This window comes from Panthera uncia (assembly GCF_023721935.1).
Source record: "Panthera uncia isolate 11264 chromosome D3 unlocalized genomic scaffold, Puncia_PCG_1.0 HiC_scaffold_8, whole genome shotgun sequence".
Taxonomy (NCBI): Eukaryota; Metazoa; Chordata; class Mammalia; order Carnivora; family Felidae; genus Panthera; species Panthera uncia.
In genome coordinates, this window is record NW_026057586.1 from 40312554 (window position 1) to 40334280 (window position 21727).

The following is a 21727-nucleotide window of genomic DNA, read 5'->3' on the forward strand; positions in this document are numbered from 1 at the left end:
GGATTAATCCACAGACTTGCTCACCTCTGGCTTCATGTTGGAAGATCTAAGGGGGAGAAGAGAGAGGTGGGGCCTCAGTCTGCCTTCCTAAGGTCCCATTGGTGACTCTCCAACTACTCTATCATTCCAATTCTGGTAACTGTGCCTTTCTTTCATCTTTCCAAGTCTATGGTTACCATGCCTTGCATTATCTCTAGAGGTTTCTCCACCCCACCCACATGAATTTATAAACAGTGTCCTTTGAAAACTCAGATGATCCAGTATGAATGTGGCCTGGTGGAATCCTAAAGATATAAATGGGGGCAGCATTTATGCAATTTTCTGGAGGTTAGATGTCAGGATCTCAGCTCACATGAAATCTACCTTAGGTCTTTATAAATGTAATTTTCAATCACACCTGCTGTAATTTATTTACCTGTTCCTTAATGTTGGCAGTTAGGTTTTTTCCTGTTTATGACACTGATGCAAACATATACCTTGTGTTTATATATTTGCACGTATTTGTAAGTAAAAGCATGGAATAAGTTTTAAAAAATAGTAATTGCCAGGGGTGCCTGGGTGGCTCAGTTGGCTGGGCGTCTGACTTAGGCCCAGGTCATCATATCACTGTCCAGTCTGTGAGTTGGAGCCCCATGTCTGGCTCTGTGCTGACAGCTCGGAGCCTGGAGCCTGCTTCTGATTCTGTCTCCCTCTTTCCCTACCTTTCCCGACTCATGCTCTGTCTCTGTCTCTCTCAAAAATAAATAAACATTAAAAAAAAATAGTAACTGCTATACCAAAGACTATAAACACTTAAAATATTAGCCAATTGTATTAATTTATACTGCCTGTGATAGTATCTTGCCAATACAGTTAATTCCTTACCAAACCCATAAGTGAAAGATGGTATTTCATTGTCATTTTAACTTGCATCTTAAAAATTGTGAGTAAAAGCTTAACAACTTTCTATTTTTTTAAACTATTTTTTCCCAGAAAGTTCCTTTTTTCCATCTCTTATTAATATGTGAGCACTTATATATTAAAGAAATTAATCCTTTGTCTCTTTCATGCATTTCAGATACTTGTTTTCAGATTGTCATTGATTTTTAACTTTGCTTATGGAATATTTCCAATGAAGAAAATGTATATTTGCTTGGTAACAGTTCTCAATCATTTCTTTTAACGTCTTTGTTAGGAATACCCTCCCCATTCTGAGACAGTCAAGAGATTTGTCTTGTTTTCTTCTAGTAGTTTTGCAATGTCAGTTCTTATATTTTCATGTTTAAAGCTTCGAACACTGGGCATTTTTAGTGTAAAAAATTAAGCAGATCTAGTTCCTTCCAGATGTTAGTATTGTTCCTTCACCATTTAATGACTAATCTTGCCCATTCTTATGACTTCAAAAGAGCACTTTAATATATATATTGAATTCCTATATTCATTTAGTTCTGAATTTATATTCTGTTCTATTGTTTTGGTAATGGAGTTTATTAGTTGATAGTAGTCTGCATTGACTCAATGATTACATCATTCCTTTACTGTCATTTCTTTATTCAGTTCTTTGCTAGCTGACATTCTCTGTACAGAAGGTTTTTCAAGAAGGGGTTCATGGGAAGCATGCTATTTGACTTCTTCCATGTTTGAAAGTATCTGTTGCCTTTATGCTAAGCAATAATTTCTTTGGATATAAAATTATTGCATGATATTTTTTCTCCCTGGTGACTTCTGGAAATTAATGTAGAATTCAACACCCCTGTGGAGAAGTCTGGATCCAGTTAATTGTTTTCCTTGCTGTAATGATTTGATCTTTTTTGCTTGGATGTCCAGAAGAGACTCTTTCTTTTTTGCTGTGTACTGAGTATACTGATCAGTGTTGATTAGTCTGTATTTATTTGCCTTCTGGGACATGGCATGCACTTTGAACATGTTGACTTAAGCCTTCAACCTCCTGTACGATGGTCTCTGAGTTCACAAGACAGGGGCATCCCTTCCATTGTAAACACATTGAAAAGATCAATAAGAAGAACAGAGAAGCAATGCAATAACTGAATTGAGTACTGCTGAGGCTCTAACTCAGAGATGAAGAGATGGAAAACCACAGGAGAAATTAAAAGACAGGCAGGGGGAATGGGAAGATTCAACATATGCCAAACAGAATTCCTGAAGAAGCACATAGGGAGGATGGGGAATAAGCAATATTCAGAGAACTGATGACTGCAAATTTTTCATAATTTAAGAAAGGCATTACACACTGATTCCCTAGCAGTCTAAATAAAAACATATTTCAAACACATAATAATGAAACCACAGAACATCCCCAAAGAGAGAAAATTGTAATGGTGATGGAGGGAAAATTATCTAGTAAAGAATGATAATCAGTCAAATAGCAACCATAGGTACCATAAGACAATGACACAATTCCTTCAAAGGCTGAAGGAAGAATAATTGTCAACCTATAATTCTATGCCAGGCTAGTAATCATTTAGTACTGAGGGCAAAGTAAAGTCGTATTTATACACACAATGATTGAGGGTTTAAGACCACAGACTCTTGCTGTAAGAACTATAAAGGATGTATTTGAGCAAGAAGGAAAATGAACTTAGATGAAACAGCTGATGTAAGAAGCCATGGTAAGAAGAGAAATGGATAAAACATCTTAGAAAAAAATACAGAAGTATTAATCCTAAAAGCTGCAGCAACTATAATTTAAAAAAAAAAGAATTTGGATACCATATGATTTCACTCATATGTGGAATTTAGGAAACAAAACAGATGAACATAAGGAAAGGGAAAAGAGAGAGAGAGAGAGAGAGAGAGAGAGAGAGAAACAAACCATAAGAGACTCTTAATGATAGAGAACAAACTGAGGGTTGCTGGAGGGGAGGTGGGTGATGGGATGGGCTAAATGGGTGATGGGTACTAAGAAGGGCACTTCTTGGGAGGAGCACTGGCTGCTGTATGTAAGCAATGAATCACTAAATTCTACACCTGAAACCAATATCACACTATATGTTAACTAGCTAGAATTTAAATGAGAATTTGAAAAAAAAAAACAAAATAAAGAAATTTGATGGGGTTTAAAGCAATAAAGATAAAATGGTAGGCATGGCATATTATATGGAATGTAGGCTGTTTGGAGAAAAGTTAAATTGCTTTGGATCTTTGAGGAGACACTGATAATTTTAGAATTACTTAAGAATAATAAAAATTTGGGGGCGCCTGGGTAGCTTAGTCATTCGAGTGTTCGACTCTTGATTTAGGCTCAGGTGATGATCCCAGGGTGGTGGGATTGAGCCCCATGTTGGGATCCGTGCTGAGTGTGGAGCCTGATTGGAATTCTCTGTCTTTCCCTCTGCCACTTCTCTGCTCTCTCTCTCTTTCCCTCTCCCTCTCAAAATAAATATTTAAAACAATAATTAAAATTTTAATATGCATGTTAAAAATTTGAGGATAATCAATAAAGTAATAGAAATAGAATGTAGGAAACAGTAAAGGAGAAAAGGCAATGAAATCAAACTTGATTAATCAAATGCAAGACTTGATAGGAATAAACAAAGCCAAAAAAATCTATAATGAATAGAGAGATATTCTTTGTTTTTAGTTTGTTCAACTATATTTTTGAATTTTTTTTCTGTTGCATTTATTCTGTTTTCTTCTTCAGCAATACCAAATACCTGATGAATTCTGCTGGCATCTTTTTTTAATATTAGCTTTATTGAGGTTTAATTAACAGAATTATAGTATCTTTAACGTGTACATCATGGTGGTTTGATATATGCATACATGAAAGGAATCCCCCATCTAAACTAACACATCTATCACCTGTCTTTCACATCTACTTTTTCATTTACTATTTCACTTTGCTCAGTTTTCTCAAGCCTGTTACCTCACACCTCTGATTGTATTTTCACCAGTATCTGTTATTCATTTATTTCTGCTCTCCATATGGATATTTTTGTAATGGTATTATTCTTCTCTTTCATTTTTCTCCTGAGCTCTGCCGGTTTATTTTGCACCTGCTTCCTTGAGCTCTTGTAAAATTCTCTACACTTATCCCAGGTAAGTGTGTATGTGTGTATAAAAATTCTTTGGAATTAAAAAAAATCTATATTGATCTCATTTATGGTATAATTTTTCTGGTGTGTGGTTATCTGCCTACCTTACATCATGTCCTTTTTCCTCTTGTTTTTCTTGTGTTTTATGGCGGCCCCTTCTTGACTATTTCTGTTTGGAATGGAGTTATTCCCAGTGGAGTAGCAGGTAAGGGCCAGGGAGCGCCCCCGCGGAACGGCTGCATTACAAGATGCTGCCTGAGAAAGTGTTTACCACTTTGCCCTGTGGCGTAATTCTTATCCAGCTTAGCAGTTGCACTGGTTTTTCACGAATCTCTATATGATACAATTTTCCAGGATGTTTCCCTTTGCCTTAGCTTTCACAACTGTGCAGTTTCTAGAAGCTGGCAGCTCAGGGTTGCAGGTCATCCAGGGTTTTGCCTCCCCATGATACACTGCTTCTTACGGACATAGTGCGTCTGTGCTTTGCTGGTTGGACACTTCCCCTGCCACATGACAGAAGAGGTGAGAGAAGCCCCTCAGGCAGCCTAGCTATCACCTCTCCTTCCAAGGGCTCCAAGAGCTCTGTCCCAAACGGTCTGAGTAGGGATCCTCTTCCAGCATTCTCCATGACAATATTCCCAGGCTTCCTTCATATGTAACTGTTCAGAATCTTAGGTGTTTTCTTGCATCATTGAAGATTTTTCTTGTATTACTCTTATTTACAGTTGATTTCAGGAGGAAGAGGTGACAGAGCTATTTTTTTTTTAATGTTTCTTTATTTTTGAGAGAGAGAGAGAGAGAGAGAGAGAGAGGCAGAGAGAGGAAGAGAATCCCAAGCAGGGTCCTTGTCCTGTGAGTGCAGAGCCTGATGTGGGGCTTGAACTCACCAACCATGAGATCATGACCTGAGTGGAAACCAGGAGTCTGACACTTAACCCTGACTGAGCTGCCCAGGCGCCCCTGAAGAGCTATTTTTATTTCATTCGGTTAAACTGGAAATCACCTTTTGCCAGCCTAGCCTTTTTATAACAAGTTACCTCCTGCTACATGTCTCCTTTTACTGTTTTAGCCCCTCTCTCTGTGGGAGTGGAGAAGGGCTTACCAGAAAGGTTTTTCTTAGAAGTAGGAAAAAAGTCATTCCCACCTTATTTTAATGAGACTTCTATTTCATCAGATCAGTATTCCCTCTCCACTGCATAGCATGGTTCTTCAGAACTGCCATACATGATAAAGGCTCCCAAGAGATTTTAAGGTTATTTTACAAGCAGACCCAGAACTCAATCAGGAATGTTTAAAATTAAATGTCTTTATTAATCACAACGCAATTCACATTGCTAAGATTATTCTACCATTAACCGTTTAAAGACTTATGGGGTCTGGGGATGACCGGTATGTCAAATGTGGTGGAGTAAAATTTATTTGTTGTTTTGTACTATCAGTTTCACAGTTAATGCATATTGTTTTGGTAAGGTGGGATTTTAAGCTATCTTTATCATACAGCAAAAATAAGGACTTTTTAAAATGGAAGTTATTTGAAGAAAATTCACAGCAGGACCAGAGGCAAAACCAATTATAACTCAGTAATAATTGCCAGTTGCTGCAAATTATGTGAACAAAAGCCCGACAGATGCTTTTCATTTGACCAGGGGTGAAGATCGTATAGCCAAGGACTCTACCTGAAGTCACTTCATATCCTCTCCTTAGTACACTGGCTCTCCCAAGTCGCTGTGGAGTCTGGAGAGACACTGAACAATCATTCCCTATCTAGTACACGTAGTCCTGAGGAGGTTAGTGTGTTCAAAGGTGTCTAGTATTGTCTGTACACACCTGTGCTCTGGGTAAGCAAAGGGGTATCACGCCAAGTGCAAGCATTTCCACCTAGGAAGGCAAGTCTTGCTTATGAGAGCTGACCTTCTCCACCTCAGACGCTTTAGCTGACTAGTCTGGAAATACTTCCTGTTTACCTTACCTCTTCCTGAAGAAAGACTTCATTTATTTAAGGATAGATTAATCTTTTTTCTCACCTTGACAATAACCATATTTTTCATGCTTGTCAGATGAAGAATGCTAGGAACATAATTGGTTATATGTATAGATATATATAGATAGGGAGTTGTCCTTTGCTTTGGAAGCACGTTTACTGCTGTGTGTCCTGTCTCAAACCATTTATTTTTGGGATAAGTGACTGTAACTCTTTAACTTGGTCATTCTCCAGCATTCACGGTCACCTTTGGGGAGAGTCCACATCATTGTAATACTGAATTCATCCATCCTTCCCATTTATATATATATATATATATATATATATATATATATATATATATACACACACACATATATACATATATGTGTATATATACACATATATACATACACATATGTATATATATATATATATATACACACACACATATGCACACACGTGTGCACACACACATATTTATTTATTTAAGTTTATTTATTTATTTTGAGAGAGAGAGAAAGCATGAGTAGGGGAGGAACAAGTGAAAAGAGAGTGAGAATCCCAAGCGGGCCCCCGCTACAACACAGGGCTCAAACCCACAATCTATGAGAACATGACCTGAACTGAAGTTGGCCGCTTAACTGACTGAGCCACCTAGGCACCACCATCCATTCCATTTCTCATTTCTTTTGGGTCTCCATTTTTTCTGGAAGCAAATTATTTATTTATTTATTTATTTATTTATTTATTTAATGTTTATTTTTGAGAGAGAGAGAGAGAGACAGATTGAGAGTGGGGACTGGTCAGAGAGAGAGAGGGAGACACAGAATCTGAAGTGGGCTCCAGGCTCTGAGCTTGTCAGCACAGAGCCCGATGCGGGGCTTGAACTTGAGAACAGCAAGATCATGACCTGGGCTGAAGTCTGATGCTCAACGGACTAAGCCACCAAGGCGCCCCAAGGCAATTGTTTTAATCAGAAAAGCACACTTTCCTTTACACATTTCTTACTTTTTTTTTTTTTTTAAAGTTTATTTACTTATTTTGAGACAGAGGTATACTCTTCATACACGGTTTATAATCAGTGTGTAGATATCCATAAAACAACCTGCTGGGATTTTTATTGGGATTGCACTGAATCTATAGATCAATTTGGGAACTTGATAGATCAACTGATGTCTTAGGCTGGAACTGGATATTCTCTTAGGCCACATGGAAGGCTAGAGCTGACTGGAATTTGGTATTCCCTCTCCCCTAGGTCAATTAGGCTCTGATAATGCCCCAGCTAGTTGGGCTGCGGTTAACTCACAGGTTAATATTTGGGATGAGTTGATTGAATTTTATCCATTTTGTAATATAGTTAGGTACATTACATTTCCCATTTGCTATTTGTCCTTATGATATTTTCAAAGATAGAATATGCTATATGAATAACAGTACATTTACATATTTAATAATACATCATATTGCCCTGTTAATAGGCTTTTTCTCTATGCTCCGAGTGCCATCACATGCTCAGCCCATGAGGTTCTAGAGGACTACCTGCTACCAAACATAACCAGTGAGTGATGTCCCAGCCTTCCTGAGATGAGTGTTTCTACAATGGGTGTTGTTTTCTCTGCTTTAAGCTGCATTTTGAGCTCTAGTAAATAATTTTGACATAAACCGACTAACAAAGTTTTGGTGCTACACAGTGCTTTATCTACTACAAAGGAAAAAGGAGGACCAGAAGCTAGGTTAGAAGACAGATTTTCTGGAAACTTGTGATACTTTCAAGGAACTGCTTGAGGAAGCAGAAAATTAGAGGATTGGTAGGAGTTTTTTCTTTTGACATTTTGAGGGACATCTTAAATATTGCTAAAAGCTGCGAGGATTGAAAAATTGCTTCAGTACAATACTTAAAATACTTCTCCATAGGAACTATAGAACCTCATATAACTAACTGTTAGAGCTCTGATTCCTAGGAATTAATCTCCATGCTGAACTGGATAAGTGTGCATATATTGTTTTCATTGGCTCTTTACTGATCTATCCTATTAGAAGAAACAGGTTTTCCAGTTAGTACTTTCTGGTAGTCACAAACCTATGAATAACAATAATTTTTCTCACTTTCTTTCCACTACTTTTACCTCTTCATATTCTCATCCAAGTGCATTGCTTAATTCTTGCCAGTCCATGTCTTTTTCATGATTTTGAATGAGGATAATTCTATATTAATCATACTGATGCTTCTTGGTCTTTTAAAAATAAGAACATTTCTGTTTATCCCTATTTTATGAAGAGTTTTAACATCAGAAATTGCTTAATTGTATCAAATGTTTTTCTAGCCTCTATACAAGATATTGTATGCCAATAAATTTATGACAAATTGCTCAATCTTTTTGGTAGTCCTTAGGAAAGTGCAAATTAAAACCAAGATGAGGCACCACTACATTCTATCTGGAATGCTAATATTTATAGGGTTGATTACACCAAGTGTTGGTGAGAACATAAGGAACTTGAGCTCTCAAACCCTACTAGTGGGAATGTAAATTGATAGAACCATTTTGGGGAAATAGTTGCCATTATTTGTGAAATCTGAGCACACTCATATCATGAAGCAAGAATTCTGACTAGTAGGAATATAGCCAACAGAAATGCACAAATATGTGTGCGTTATAATAGTTTATAATGTGTGCATTATACTAGTTTTATTTGTAATTGGATCCAATTGCAAAGCAATGTTCATTCACAAATAATAGGATAGGTAATCAAATTGTAGTATATTTATACAATCACCTACTTAAAAATATACTAAATTTCTTTTCTTTGGTCTAATATGTTGGGTTATGCTAATAACTTGCCTAGGTTTTTGCATTTCTGGGGCATTCCTTATTGGTTATGGTGAATTGGTGTTATTCATACTTTTTAACCTGAAAAGACTGGCTTCTTTGTTTGTTTGTTTGTTTTAAGTTTTTAATTTATTTTGAGAGAGAGAGAGCAAGCACAAGCAGGGGAGGGACAGAGAGAGAGAGAGAGAGAGAGAGAGAGAGAATTCCAAGCAGGCACTACACTGTCAGTGCAGAGCCCAAGCACAGATGGAACTCACAAACCACGAGATCATGACCTGAGCCTAGCCGAAGTCAGACTCTCAACAGATTGAGTCATCCTGGTGCCCCAAGACTGGCTTCTTTCTTTTGGTTAGCTCTGATATATTTAAACTTAGGTTTTTACATCCCTTGGGTTTTTTTTTTTTTTTTTAGTGTTTTACCATGATTATTTTATTTATTTTTTTACATCCCTTGTATGGTAACTTAAATCCTTCCTGTGACTATGAACGTGTGAATTTTAATTTAAGTCAGGACCTCAGTATTCCAAAATTCTCTTCTCAGGCACAGAAGCACTGAAATCCTTTATCAAATTTACTTGAATCCTCTTTCTCACTTCAACATTTATCCATTTAAACTCTAAAATTATGTTAGTCACTAAAAGAATAGATGAGTTAGTCACTAAAAGAATAGATGGAGAAAATCCTGTGAGCCCTATGATGTCACATAGGATAAAAAAAATGGATAAAAAATTGCCTATGAATGTCCTTCATTAAAAGTTTATTCTGTATTTTAAATTCTATATTTTTGATTGCTTTTGGCTGCCACAGGTTATAGGATTCTTGATATGATAGAAGAACATTTTAATAATATCCTAGCTTTTATCTATGCATTTTATCTTCTACTTTTATGATTCATTCACCTATGAAGATGGCTCTTTTGATAAAATGCTCCTGGTAAATTAAAGTGAACTAACTTGTACTCCTTGTTACACTACTCAAAGGAATATATGTAATCACGTAAAAGGTTAAAAGTAATGTTGATTGACTCATTCAATAATTATTTATTGCCTTGTTTTTGTACAAGGTTTTGGGGTACTATTGTATGTCATCAAAATAGAATCATGTACAGGAAATTATTTTTTAAAAAATTCAATGAACTGTGTCAAGTAATGAGTGTTTTTTTCTTCCTTCTTTTTAACGTGTGTGTATGTGTGTATCGATAAGAAAGATATCTCTCAAAGTTACCCAGGACTAACTGCTGTTTAGAATTCAAGGCGGTTCTGGGAATGTGGTTATTGCTTTGTGTGTTTAGTAGCCAGGTTTATGGACCCTCTCTCTAGGGTGGGATTGATCAGCTGGTATGTATAATGCCCACTTGTCCTCTGCATCTGTTTCTATGTGTGCTGATACTGTGATTTCCCTTAGCTTTCTGGGAACCTGGGTGGTGGAAGCCTCAAACAGGAAGAGGAAACCTACATTTCACCCTGGTGGGTGCTTAAATAACACCCTTTCCCATGGAAGGCACAAGGCACTACCTTTTATGTGACCCAGCTGCTCTCTGTCTCCCGTCTTTGCTTTTCATTGTCTGTTCCTCCACCTCCAACCTCAAGTTTTCTGAACATATTCTTATTTCATCTGCCATGGGGAGGTTTTTTTTTTTTCTAGGCAGCCTAGAGGCTAGTTAGGGGCATTGGCTGGCAGCTCAGATTCTCTTTAAAGCAAAACTAGCAATCTGTTGAATAAACCAACATTATGCTGAGGAAAAAAAAATGGATAAAGCAAACACAATCTATTAATTTTTCATTTTGACCTATCAATTGCTTTAACTAGACAGATGGGCCTTAACTTTATGCTTTATGCTATAAACTATAAACATAATTTATATGCTTTGTGACACAGATATGAGACAAAATTAGTAAAGATAGTTTGAAAGATTTCTAGAAAAAAATTTTTAAAAATACACTAAATAAAACATTTGCCCCCATAGACAACATAATCCCTGTGAAAACTGGAGCAGGTGTGGTTTGTGGAAAGGGCACTGAATGAGGCTGATAACATCTTGGCTCTCTGCCCAGCTCTGCTACCTTATTACCATGTGACCTCAGGCCAGATATTGTACCTTACTGAGCTTTAGTGACATAATAATACTTGCCAAACGTACCCCAAAGAGATGTTGTGAAAATGATAGAAAGGTGGTTTGAATACTTGAAAACGCTATAGGGCATTCTTATGATGGGAAAGAATGATTTTGGATTTAGGATGAAAGGGTTAAGGAAATTTGGGTCAACTGCTGAAGTAGAGATTGTTATTACTACGATGGTTTTCCTTTTAAATGTTAACCACAATACAGTATCACCTTACAGCTTGTATTTTTTCATATATATAAGATTATTAAAATCTGCCTTTAAAGTGATTGTTTGCTTTCAAATGTAAGACACTTATTTTAATATTTATTTAATACAACCTAAATAAGATATAGAAAAATCTGCTGATTTTTCTCAGCAGAACTCTGACTGTATTTATAATGAAAATCAGTGGGGAAAATGGGCTTTATTTAAGAGAAGCGTCTGTGCCACAACAATATCTTAGAATATATATTCCATTTCATAAATAACACCAAAGTCTAATTCTTATACAATCTACACCCCAATAATGTAAGTAAAAAATTCAAGTATCTAAGCATAATTCATCAACCCAACAATTTTCTTTAACTGAATATCAGATGCTGAGACCATGTGTTTAAATATATAAAATTACCATATTTAATCAGTGATTGTAATATAGAGGTCTGAACCTTAACCAACCATAAAAGTAAGATTCTATGTGCTTTCATGCATTCCTCCACCCCCACCCCCACCCAGTTTAGAGGAAAAAAACAAAAAACAAAAAACCTTACAGATTTTTATGCTACCAAGGTTGTGAGCAAATCCCAAACCCTTAATGGATATTGTTTATCCTCACTCAGCACAGACCAAGTAAAATGTCACCCACCTCATCAAACAAGTACATTTTTCTATTCTGTTGTAATCACAATCTCAGTAATATATTTCTGATTAATATAAATAGAAAACCATTAGTTTTAACTTATTCAGTTTGACACGCAGATATTTAAGAGCAGGGGGCTCTCATAAACAGAAAATAATAGAAGGAATACTTGGTAGTAATAAATGTAAAACAAAGCAGTTAAATGAAATTTACTCATGTCTTACTATTGTTAAGTTTTGTCTTATTATAAGTTTAAAGTCTTACTGATGTTATAAAATTAAACCTTGATATTATAAAATTAAACTTTCTGCAAGGTCATTCCTCTGCTGTGGGCTTTACCTGGCTCCTGAAGAAGTGTCAGTTGATAATCTGGGCTTGAAAAGGTTTGGTTAGCATTTCTTCAGTTCTAAGTATTTCATCGATTATTGCTTTACAAATGAGCTGAGACCCTGAGGCATCCTTCAGACTACTGGAAACTTAATGGATGACTCAGTAGGAAATTTGGTATTTAAACAGGAAGAGACCGGCATCACTCTTTACTGTTGGCAGAGTGTGATCTAAAAGAGATAAAAAAAAAAACAACAACCAAATTTAACAAATATTCTTGTTGTGCTTAGTAGGTACCAGGCTCCCCAAAGCTCTTTAGAGGCATTACCTCATTTAATTTAATCCTTACAACAACCCTAATAGGCAGTATGATTATCTTCTTTAGCTGATGAGGAAATGAAGGCACAGGGAGCTTACGTAAACTTCAAGGTCACTTGATCAGTGATTGGGATTCGACCCCCGGCTCCCTGGCTCCAGAGGCTTGGCTGCTGACGCTCTTTGTGAGTGGTGATAAAAGAGGTAACAGGCACACCAACTAAGCTGGTTTTCTGGTACGCTGCTTTACTCCAGAGGAGAATCAACCAGTCTTTTTCTTTTTAGAACTAGTCTTTTTTTTTTTTTTTTTAATTTTTCTATAATGGACTTTTTTTCTTATTGATGTACAGTTCACATACAATCTTATATTACTTTCAGGTACAAAGAATGATTCGATATATGTATACTCTACAAAATGATCGCCACAATAAGTCTGGTTACCATCTGTCACCATGCATAAATACAAATTTTCTTTTTCTTGTGATGTGAGCCTTTTAAGATTTACTCTCTTAGCAACCAGTTTTAACAAGTACTGTAGTGAACCTGAAAGAGATACCAGTGGCAGTAATCTATGCCAGCCAGGCACATCTATACATAGATGTCAGATTTCTTAAAATAAGATTCATAATCAATTTCTAAGATGTTAATACTTCCCTCTTCGTTTTATGATAAAGTTTCCTAATAAAAAGCCAACCTCACCTGAGACCTGGCCGTTGCTAAGCCAGCAGTTGAACTGGTGCAAATAAGATGAAAAGTCAGCAGGATCTGAGAAACTACAACTTTGCTTCCTCAACATTCATGGATTTCTTTCGTTTGCAAAGGTATTTTTTTAAGCGAGTTTTATCTTGTATTTAATGGGGCGCCATTTGTATTTCACATTTCCCTTAAGCATCTAAAAATGTTACAGAATCGTGTCATTTCCTTTCACATTAAATATCCAATCAACCAGAGAAGTTGAGTAACTTGTAAGTATCCCAAAAAACAAAATGTTAAAAAATGAATTTGAACTTGGCGATTTCATTCAGTCATGCGTCCAATGGGATGTGAGGGAATCTCTTATGTGCCAGACATCGTGTTTGGCATTTTACAGTTATCCGGTTTAACCCCACAGCCTTGCAAGGTCACACCCATCATCTGGGGGCCGAGAAAAGAGGCTTGCAGAGGGTAGTAGCTTGCTATGAATTTCACAGTTAATAAAAGGCCTTAGTGAATTATAAACTCAGATGTTTCAGGCTCCACGGAGCATAGTACTATTTAAGAGACGATCCAAGGCCTGGGTATCTTGCTAAGAAGGTACCAAATTTGCTGGCAATCAAATGATGGTTCAATACCACCGCATCTGGAAATAGTGAGCAAATCATGGCGGTAGGGTGCATCCAACCACTTCCTACATGATTGGTTGAAATAGAAACACCTTCACATACGTTGGAAAATGTGACATAGCTAAGGATCCGGACTTCTTCACTTAGCTAGCAGGAAGAAGCAGCTTTTGAACAAAAGGGAGACCACGGCCTAGGAGGGGGGATTAAAACAATTTGCCTACTGAAGCTGGTTGGTGCTGCAGTACTCAAGGGCCAGTTGACTGCACGGAAGTCTTTTCCGCCACGCCTGAATGGGTATAGCTACCGTAGGACCACCCAGTGCTCACCTTCAGATGAGAGGGCAAGTCCCATTACAAGGGATATATACACAGATCCATAACACATCCTGACAATATGTTTCTATAAGAAGTGCGAGATGGAAGGTTTCATTAATCTGGGACTGGAAAAACCCTTGTTCCCGGAGCGTGGTATTTTGGGAGGAAATTACACCATTGAAGTCCCCTCCTTGAGATACCCTTTTTCCTCCAGGGACATCATACTTCTTTATCGATCTCCAGGGGGAGGCGTACCCGAAGCTCAAGACCAGTCCCTCAACGCCGAGGGGCGCGGGGTCCCCGGGCTCGCGGGGGCGGCGGTGACGCAGGAGGCAGCAGCGGCCCAGGTCGCGGCGCGAGGTGGGGGCAGGTTGCTCCGCGCGGTGCGGCGCCAGCCAATCAGGAGGCGCGGTGTTTCGGGCGAAGGGAGGAGAGAGGGTGGGTGGGGGCCTCCAGGTTTCCTCCGGTGCCCGGGCAGCGCCGCCTGCAGTTTCGAGCCCGAGCGCGGAGCCCCGCGGGGGCCTCCGGGTGCGCCCGCCGGTCCCGGTTTTCCGCCTCTTCCCCGCCCTTTCGGGCCCGCCCCCTCCTGCGATCCAGACGCGGCTCCGACGGCGCCCGGCCTCCTCCTCTTCGGGCCCCCGGCTCTGCCCGCAGCGCGAGTCTCCCGGTCGCTCTACGCCTGGTGTCCGGGGGCGGAGTGGGGGGGCGGCGCCGGCGGGGGCGCCTGACCCCGGGCGGGCGGCGGTAATGTTGCTGCGGTTGCCGCCCTTGCGGCCGGGCGGGCAGCTGGCGGTGGCAGGAGCCGGGGTCGGAGCGCGCTCGCCGCTAGCCGGGACGCCGCCCTCGCCTGCGCTCGGCTCCCGCGGCCGCCGCGGGGCGCCGGGGCCCGGCGCGGCATGAGGAGGTGGCTGCGCGTCCGCGAGCGCTCAGCTCCTCGGCCCCCAGGGCCCCCGCGGGCCCCCGCGCGTCGCGCGCGCCGGCTGCGGCCCCGGAGCCCACGCTAGCCCCGCGCAGGCACGGGACGCCGCGGCCCGGACGAGGCGGCGGCGCAGGCCTGCCGAGCGCAGGCGGGCAGCCTCCGGAGCGCGGGGGCTTCGCGTCCCGCACCCCGGTGAACGCGGGTAGCCCGGGCGTGCTGCATTTTGCTGCCCCTCTCCGCAGGGGCGCCGCGGCGTGCAGCCCGCGCTTCTCCCCACCTGCAGCCCCTCCTCCCGCCGCTGCCGGGGGCGGGGGGGGATAAAGCGCACGTCCTTGCCCTTCCTCGGCCTCTTCAGGTCCTGCTGTCCCCGGCCCCCCCCCCCCCTTGCCAACCCCCCCCCCCCCGCTCCTCCCCTCCCCCGACTCTCCGGCCTCCCATTCATTCCGTGCGCTGCCTCCCTCCCCTTTCCTCTTTCCCGCCCCGGCCCTCCCCCGGAGCCTCCCCACGCGGACCCCGTTGCAGTCTCGCTATTCTTAGCACATTCGTGGAAGTTTAGGGCCTGGATGGTGCCCCCAAGTCCGGCCTGAGAACGCAGCCCGAGCTGCTGGCCGGGAACAGGAAGATGTCTGTGCTCAAGCGGATGATGCGGGTCTCCAATCGCTCCCTCCTTGCCTTCATCTTCTTCTTCTCCCTCTCCTCGTCCTGCCTCTACTTCGTCTATGTGGCTCCAGGCATCGGTAAGCACCGAGACACACCCTCACTTCTCTCGGTCACGCCGAAGGAAACGGAGGATGTTCACTTACGGGATTTGGAAGGCGTGCGAACAGGGGCCCGGCAGAAAGCGTTTTATTTGAAATGTTATTTCAGGAGTGTCAGATAAACTGCTTGGGGGGCATGGCTTTGGTACGTGAGTGAGTTTCGTTTGTGCACGTTTGAATAACTTGAAGACTGCATTAAACGGACACAGCAAAATTAGGTGTGGTGACCCCGGATGCCCTGGTTGCTTTCTTGAGTATTCATGACAGCGTTGTTCACTTAATATCGGGTCCTTTAAGCTTAAACTCAGTGCTTAATCTTAGTTTTATTCACACACTCTCAGATATAATAGCTGATTGTAAAAATATGATGGAGAAACCAACACCAGCGAATGTGATTGAGTTCAAGAATGTATGTTTTCAAGTGTTCTAGGTCACTTTTTTAGAATGGGGTCAGTGAACATTTGTGCCACATACTTCAGGAATTTTTAGGCGATGAGTTTTCTTATGAAAACAATGCTCCATTATTTTGTCTGCTTTTCAAGGGTAGGTAGAGTCTGCTACCTGTTAGGATGACTTCTGAGATAAAATAACGATTAAAACAACAATTTTGTGGGATAGTTTGTAGTTTAACTTTAGCCTACTTATCATTTTTTGGGCCTTTGGCCTAAATACCCTTCTTAATAATCTACTTGAATTGGCTTATTATATATTCTAATTACTCAGCCCCCTTTGGTTGAAAAGGTGTCAATGTGGCATTCTAGTGACTAAAACCTAGGAACCTCATATGGGATTAAAACACATCGTGTCTCCCAGACTTTTTCTGGGTTTTTCCTGGTTATTATGTAGTTAATGTTAAATATTTATGGTATGTATTTAATGTTAGTGTATTTAGTGTAAAATATGAGTTTAATGTTAACTTAGTATTAATGTGGATCTCCTATTATTTCTTTTTAGACACTGGTAGGCTTTTGAGCCAGTGCCATTTCTCCCTGGTTCAGGCAAAAATGAATGGCCTCTTATACAGTGAAAACAACTGCAAAATTTTGAGATGGAATTGTTATCAGGATATTGTCCTGTGCAATAGTAGATTATATTAATGACTTTCAGGGGAGAGGGAAGAAGCAAACCTTATTGAGACGGTTTTATTTCCTAAAACAGGATCACTGTATGATTTTTTTCTTGATTAAATTTTTGGATTCAAGTAAGATGTTTAAACTCAGATAATGATGCTTGAGAAGACATAAATTGTTGAAACCTTGATGTATCCCAAAATAGAAGTTTAGGTTAAAGTTTGAAGAGGTGTGAATATTTTAAAATATTATTTTCCTTTGATGCAGTTTTTTCCTTAGGCTGAATAAAATCCCCTGGAAACCTGTAGAAGAAATGACAGCGATAGCTCGGTGGATTTGAGTAGTTAACCAAAATATTTGGTGGCTGTTCTTAAAATCTTCTGCCATTTTGGAAGTCTTATAAGTTAACTCTTACCGGGGCACCTGATGGCTCAGTAGGTGAAGTGTCTGAATCTTGATTTCAGCTCAGGTCATGATCTCACAGTTTGTAGGATCGAGCCCTGCGTCAAGCTCTGCACTGACAGCACAGAGCCTGCTTGGGATTCTCTCTCTCCCTCTCTGTCTGCTCCTCCCCCGTGCATGCATGCTCTCAAAATAAATTAAAAAAATAATAAACTCTTCATTCTGTAGCAATTTTTACTTTGTCATGTAGCTCTCTCTTTAAAGGTTGGAAATCTTTGGGTGATGTTATTTTATCAGATATTTAACTTTGAGAGGTTTTGGAGAAAAAAGTTTTTTTTGCACTTAGGCAACAGTTTTGTTTCTTGGTATTTTGAGTAACTTGTTGAACTTAGGTTACTCAAAAATCTAACCAAAGGAAATAAATTCCAGCTGTTGCTTCTTAGTCATCCCTTTTTCTTGGTGCACTGAATCTGTAGATTCTTAGAATTCAGTTGATGTGATATACTAATACATTTTTCTCACTTATATACTTAATGTTTGCCATAACATTATGGTATGTCATAAAAAATTTGGCAATTTTCATACAGACAATTAGGCTGACACAGTTTAAACTACTGTTTTTGTGGGTCTTATAATTTATAACTTAAAAAAGTTGATTAAAGCCAGTTAAGAATGAAAATCAAAACTTACAAAGTACTTAAGAATGAAAATCAAAACTTACAAAGTACTATCAATTTATTATATCGTCTGTTTCCCAAACCAAGTATTATTTAGCAAGAAAAAAAAAGTCTTATTTTTCTTTTAAGTGTTGGGAAGCAGTTTTCCAAAATTCACATTTTTGCCTGAAAGCTCAAATTTTACCATTGGCAACAAATACTGTCAGTTTTGTTTTGTTTGTTTTTTTTTTTTGGAAGTGTCCGGCTCACTTTGTTCATTTTTGGGAAAATGTAGGTCAAACACAGGAATCTAACCATAGTTTGTCAGTTCTCTAAAATAAAAATGATAGTTTATGTAAAATGTGGCTAGTTCAGCTCACAATGCAACAGTCAGTGCACAAGTTGATTTTTAAGATAACCATGGTACTTTGGTATGCTACAGAGATGCTTATGAATACTTCCCATTTCATGACACGTTTCTTATTAATGAGATGTACCCCAAACTAATTAGGTTCTTATAACTAACTAATTTGCATGAGGTGTACAGAGAATCTTCTTGAAATAATTCATATTTAATTATTTTTAAGTTTTTTAAATTCATTTTGAGAGAGAAAAAGAAGGGACAGGAGGACCAGAGGGAGAGGGAGGGAAAATCCCAAGCAGGCTCTGCACTGTCAGCGGGGAGCTGGATGCGGGACTCGAACCCACAAACCGTGAGATCATGACCTGAGCCGAAATCAAGAGTCGGACGCTCACGTAACCGACTGAGCCACCCAGATGCCCCGAAAGAATTAATCTTTTAGCCTGAATTACATCTTGGGGCAAAATTTTCATGTGACTAAAATACATGTTGTGTAAGAGGGTACTTTTTGTTGATCTTAAATAAATGTTTCAAATCTCTTCTGTTAAAAAGCCCATATTATTCCTATCCACACCAACTTATTGAGTAGACATTAATTATATTTTCCTGCCTTTTATGTCCAGAGACCTATTTTTGTCATGCGCCTTCCCCCAGGCAATCGGTCTGTCATTTTTAGTTCCTCTTCCTCAGTCTTCTTTACCTGTGTTTCTCCCTCCCTCTCTCTCTTCCCTCTGTGTAGTACCACACAGTTGTAGACAGCCTGATCTATTTCGTTTCCAGTGTTTTCTGGTGTTCAACAGTTTTTTTGGCTAATGGGTGTTAAGCTACAATGAGTTCCATCAAACTCTATGCTCATTATTCTTAAGAATATTTTGAAACGTTTTCCTTGAAATTTCTAATTCATGCTGGAAATACAGGGACAGTCTTTATATCATGAACTTTAGTAGAAGGGAAATTGGTCTGCAGACTACCCCCCTAGGAAGTCCATAGACCGCTTCCCCTAGCCCACCTGGTAGAGTCAGGAGCCATTAATTGTTTCTCATTCTCTTTCTGCTTTTGTGCAGGATTGCAAAAAGATGAGTGCAGTTTCCCCCCAAGGTCTTGACCTGGCTGGATTGCCAGTGAAATTCCATTTAGCATGAAACAGTTTCCATTGTAACTTCCAACACAACGTACTTCTATTTTCCTGCTATAGTATCAAAGGAGAAGATGAGCTGACTTCCAAGTTCATTCAGTAAACACAAGTGGAGTATCTCACATAGGCTGGACATTGTTTGAGGCACAGAAGATAGATGACTAAGACACAGTTACTTCCCTCATGCTACAATGGGATGAACATCAGGAAAGAGCTATAGCCAGTCCTTGGAAAGCATGCCTTGTGGAGTGTGGGCTAGTTACGGATATCCAGAAGGAGCTGGTGGTTGGAGCAGGCCATTGAGAGTTTTCCGGACTAAGCAATGGGACAGCATGGGCAAAGGTACTTAAAAACAGAAGTATTTCCACCCGGCTACCACTTAGGATGTGGAGTGGCAGGTCAGCCAGTATTTTGGTGTCGAGGACCCAAAAATTCCTGGCAGAGAGAAGCTGGACTTGACTCGCACAGGTTTATCAAAGTGTCTATGATTAAGAAAAAGAGTTGATGTACCTATAATTAGTGGGGTAGTATGGCGGAGAAGATTGCATAACTCCTTTGGGAATGGGGTTTCACTGTCTATTTGACTCACCAGAGCTTCCGACCTTTCCTAGACATGCTGACAGGCTGTTTTATTCTTTGAGTAGAGAGGTGGAATCTGGTTGGGGCACTTTGGTCTGAATTCCTATGGTACCTTTAAGGAATTACCCGCAAGTGCTTTGTTAGCGGGCCTCTGGGCGGTTTGTGAGCTCTGCTACTTCTGGTGTAGCTGATGGGTGGTCAGAGTGTGGGGGTCTGTGTGCACGGGTATGCGTTATGGGAGACGGTGGCTTAGTTAGGTCATTGCTGAGAGCCCCCTGACATTTTTTTTCTAAATTTTTATAGATTACTTTCACAGTTTTTTTTTCCATATGAAATCGTCTCAGTTGTTTCTTACAATGGTATCCATTTTCAAAGCTTTTATACATTTATCCTGTAGTTGTATTTCTACTGATTTTTCCTGAATGTTTAACATTGATGCCCATTTAATTTTTTTTTTTTTTTCCTTGCCTGAGTTCCTCTTGGCTAGCTCAGAAGGTGGCAAGTTGCCCTGCAGCTTTCTTATCATAGCCCTTTAGCCTCCTGGCCCTGGCTGTGTGAGCCTGGTTGTGTTCTTTTTGAGCTGTTGAAGTTTGCTTTGTGTGTCAAAGGTCCACTGGTGTTTTCCTCACCAAGTTCTCTGACCTACATGGCTCCTTTTAGGGTTTCTTTTGATTTGGGTCTTGGTGTCAGTGGTTTCTTCCCTCCGGGCCTTTCTTTGCTGGTCACTGATCCCAGGCTCAAATTTTTGTCCTGGGAGTAGCAGGAAACATCAAAAGTTTTGAAAAGGGGAATGATGCAATCCTTTGTTTTAGAGCATTTCTTTTAGCATGGAGCATGATTGATAAAGGGCAGAACCAGTGGCAGGGAGACCAGGTAGGAAGTTATGTCAGTAGCTCAGAAAGTAGAATATGAGAACCTGATCAAGGTCATAGTTGGATCCAGACAGAGTTGAGAGGATGTGAGTAGTGACATTGAAGGCAAGAGAGAGGCTTTAGGAGGATGCTGGTATTCCAGCTTAGACAGCTAGGTGGCTGGTAGGAGGTATAGACAGGCATGTGCTTTGAGGGAGCTATTTTGGTTTTAGAGAGAGTGAGTTAGGATATCCTAACTCTTTAGAGAGAGTGTGGGATATCCAGGAAGAACATGTCAGTAGGTAGGAAGACGCAAATAAGAACTTAGAGCCTAGGAGAGACGTCTAACAAGAGAGAGATTTGGCTGTCTTCAGCATATACGTAAATGGTACTTACCTATTTCTCCCCCAACACACCTGAGTGATAAAACTAACTCCTGCAAGTAGAAGTAACTCGTCATGTCAGTTACTGGTAAACATGGGGCGCTAAGGATTAAATCAAAATATGGAGGAGGCCTAAGTGTAGTTTGAAAAGTTTCCCAAAAGGCTCTGTTACCCTATTCATTCCCCAGTCTCACATAGGCAGTCAATGTGGTTGACATCATGGGAAGTTTGGATGGCCACTCAAGGAGAGCTTGTGGAAGCTGAAGAGAAGATAGCCATGGATGAAATCTCACAACTTAGGGCAAGTGGAGAAATAGGAACAGGAAAATGAAGGGAGAGAGAGATCATAGGAATGAAGTGAGGCCTTTGTGAGTGAGTGAATGAATGAATGAAAAATGATGATTAGCAAGACAAGTGTTGCAATGGGTTAATGCTTAGAAGAATTCCCAATTTGGTAAGTAGGAGGTAAGTAGAGAACGGATTATAACATGTGGTCTAGGAAGACTTCATACTGCAAATGTTTGTCTCTACAGGACACTGTGGTTCA

General features: G+C 40.1%; 1 protein-coding gene across 2 annotated transcripts in view; it reads left to right on the forward strand.

Annotated features, from left to right (window-relative positions):
- The first annotated feature begins 15408 nt into the window (after positions 1–15408).
- B4GALT6 (beta-1,4-galactosyltransferase 6) overlaps positions 15409–21727 on the forward strand; it is a 96495-nt gene continuing 90176 nt past the window's right edge. For both annotated transcript variants that reach the window (XM_049619534.1, XM_049619533.1), the window contains exon 1: positions 15409–15722. In XM_049619534.1, the coding sequence (XP_049475491.1) occupies positions 15608–15722 (115 nt within the window). In that variant the 5' untranslated portion in view covers positions 15409–15607. The remainder of the gene's footprint in view (positions 15723–21727) is intronic.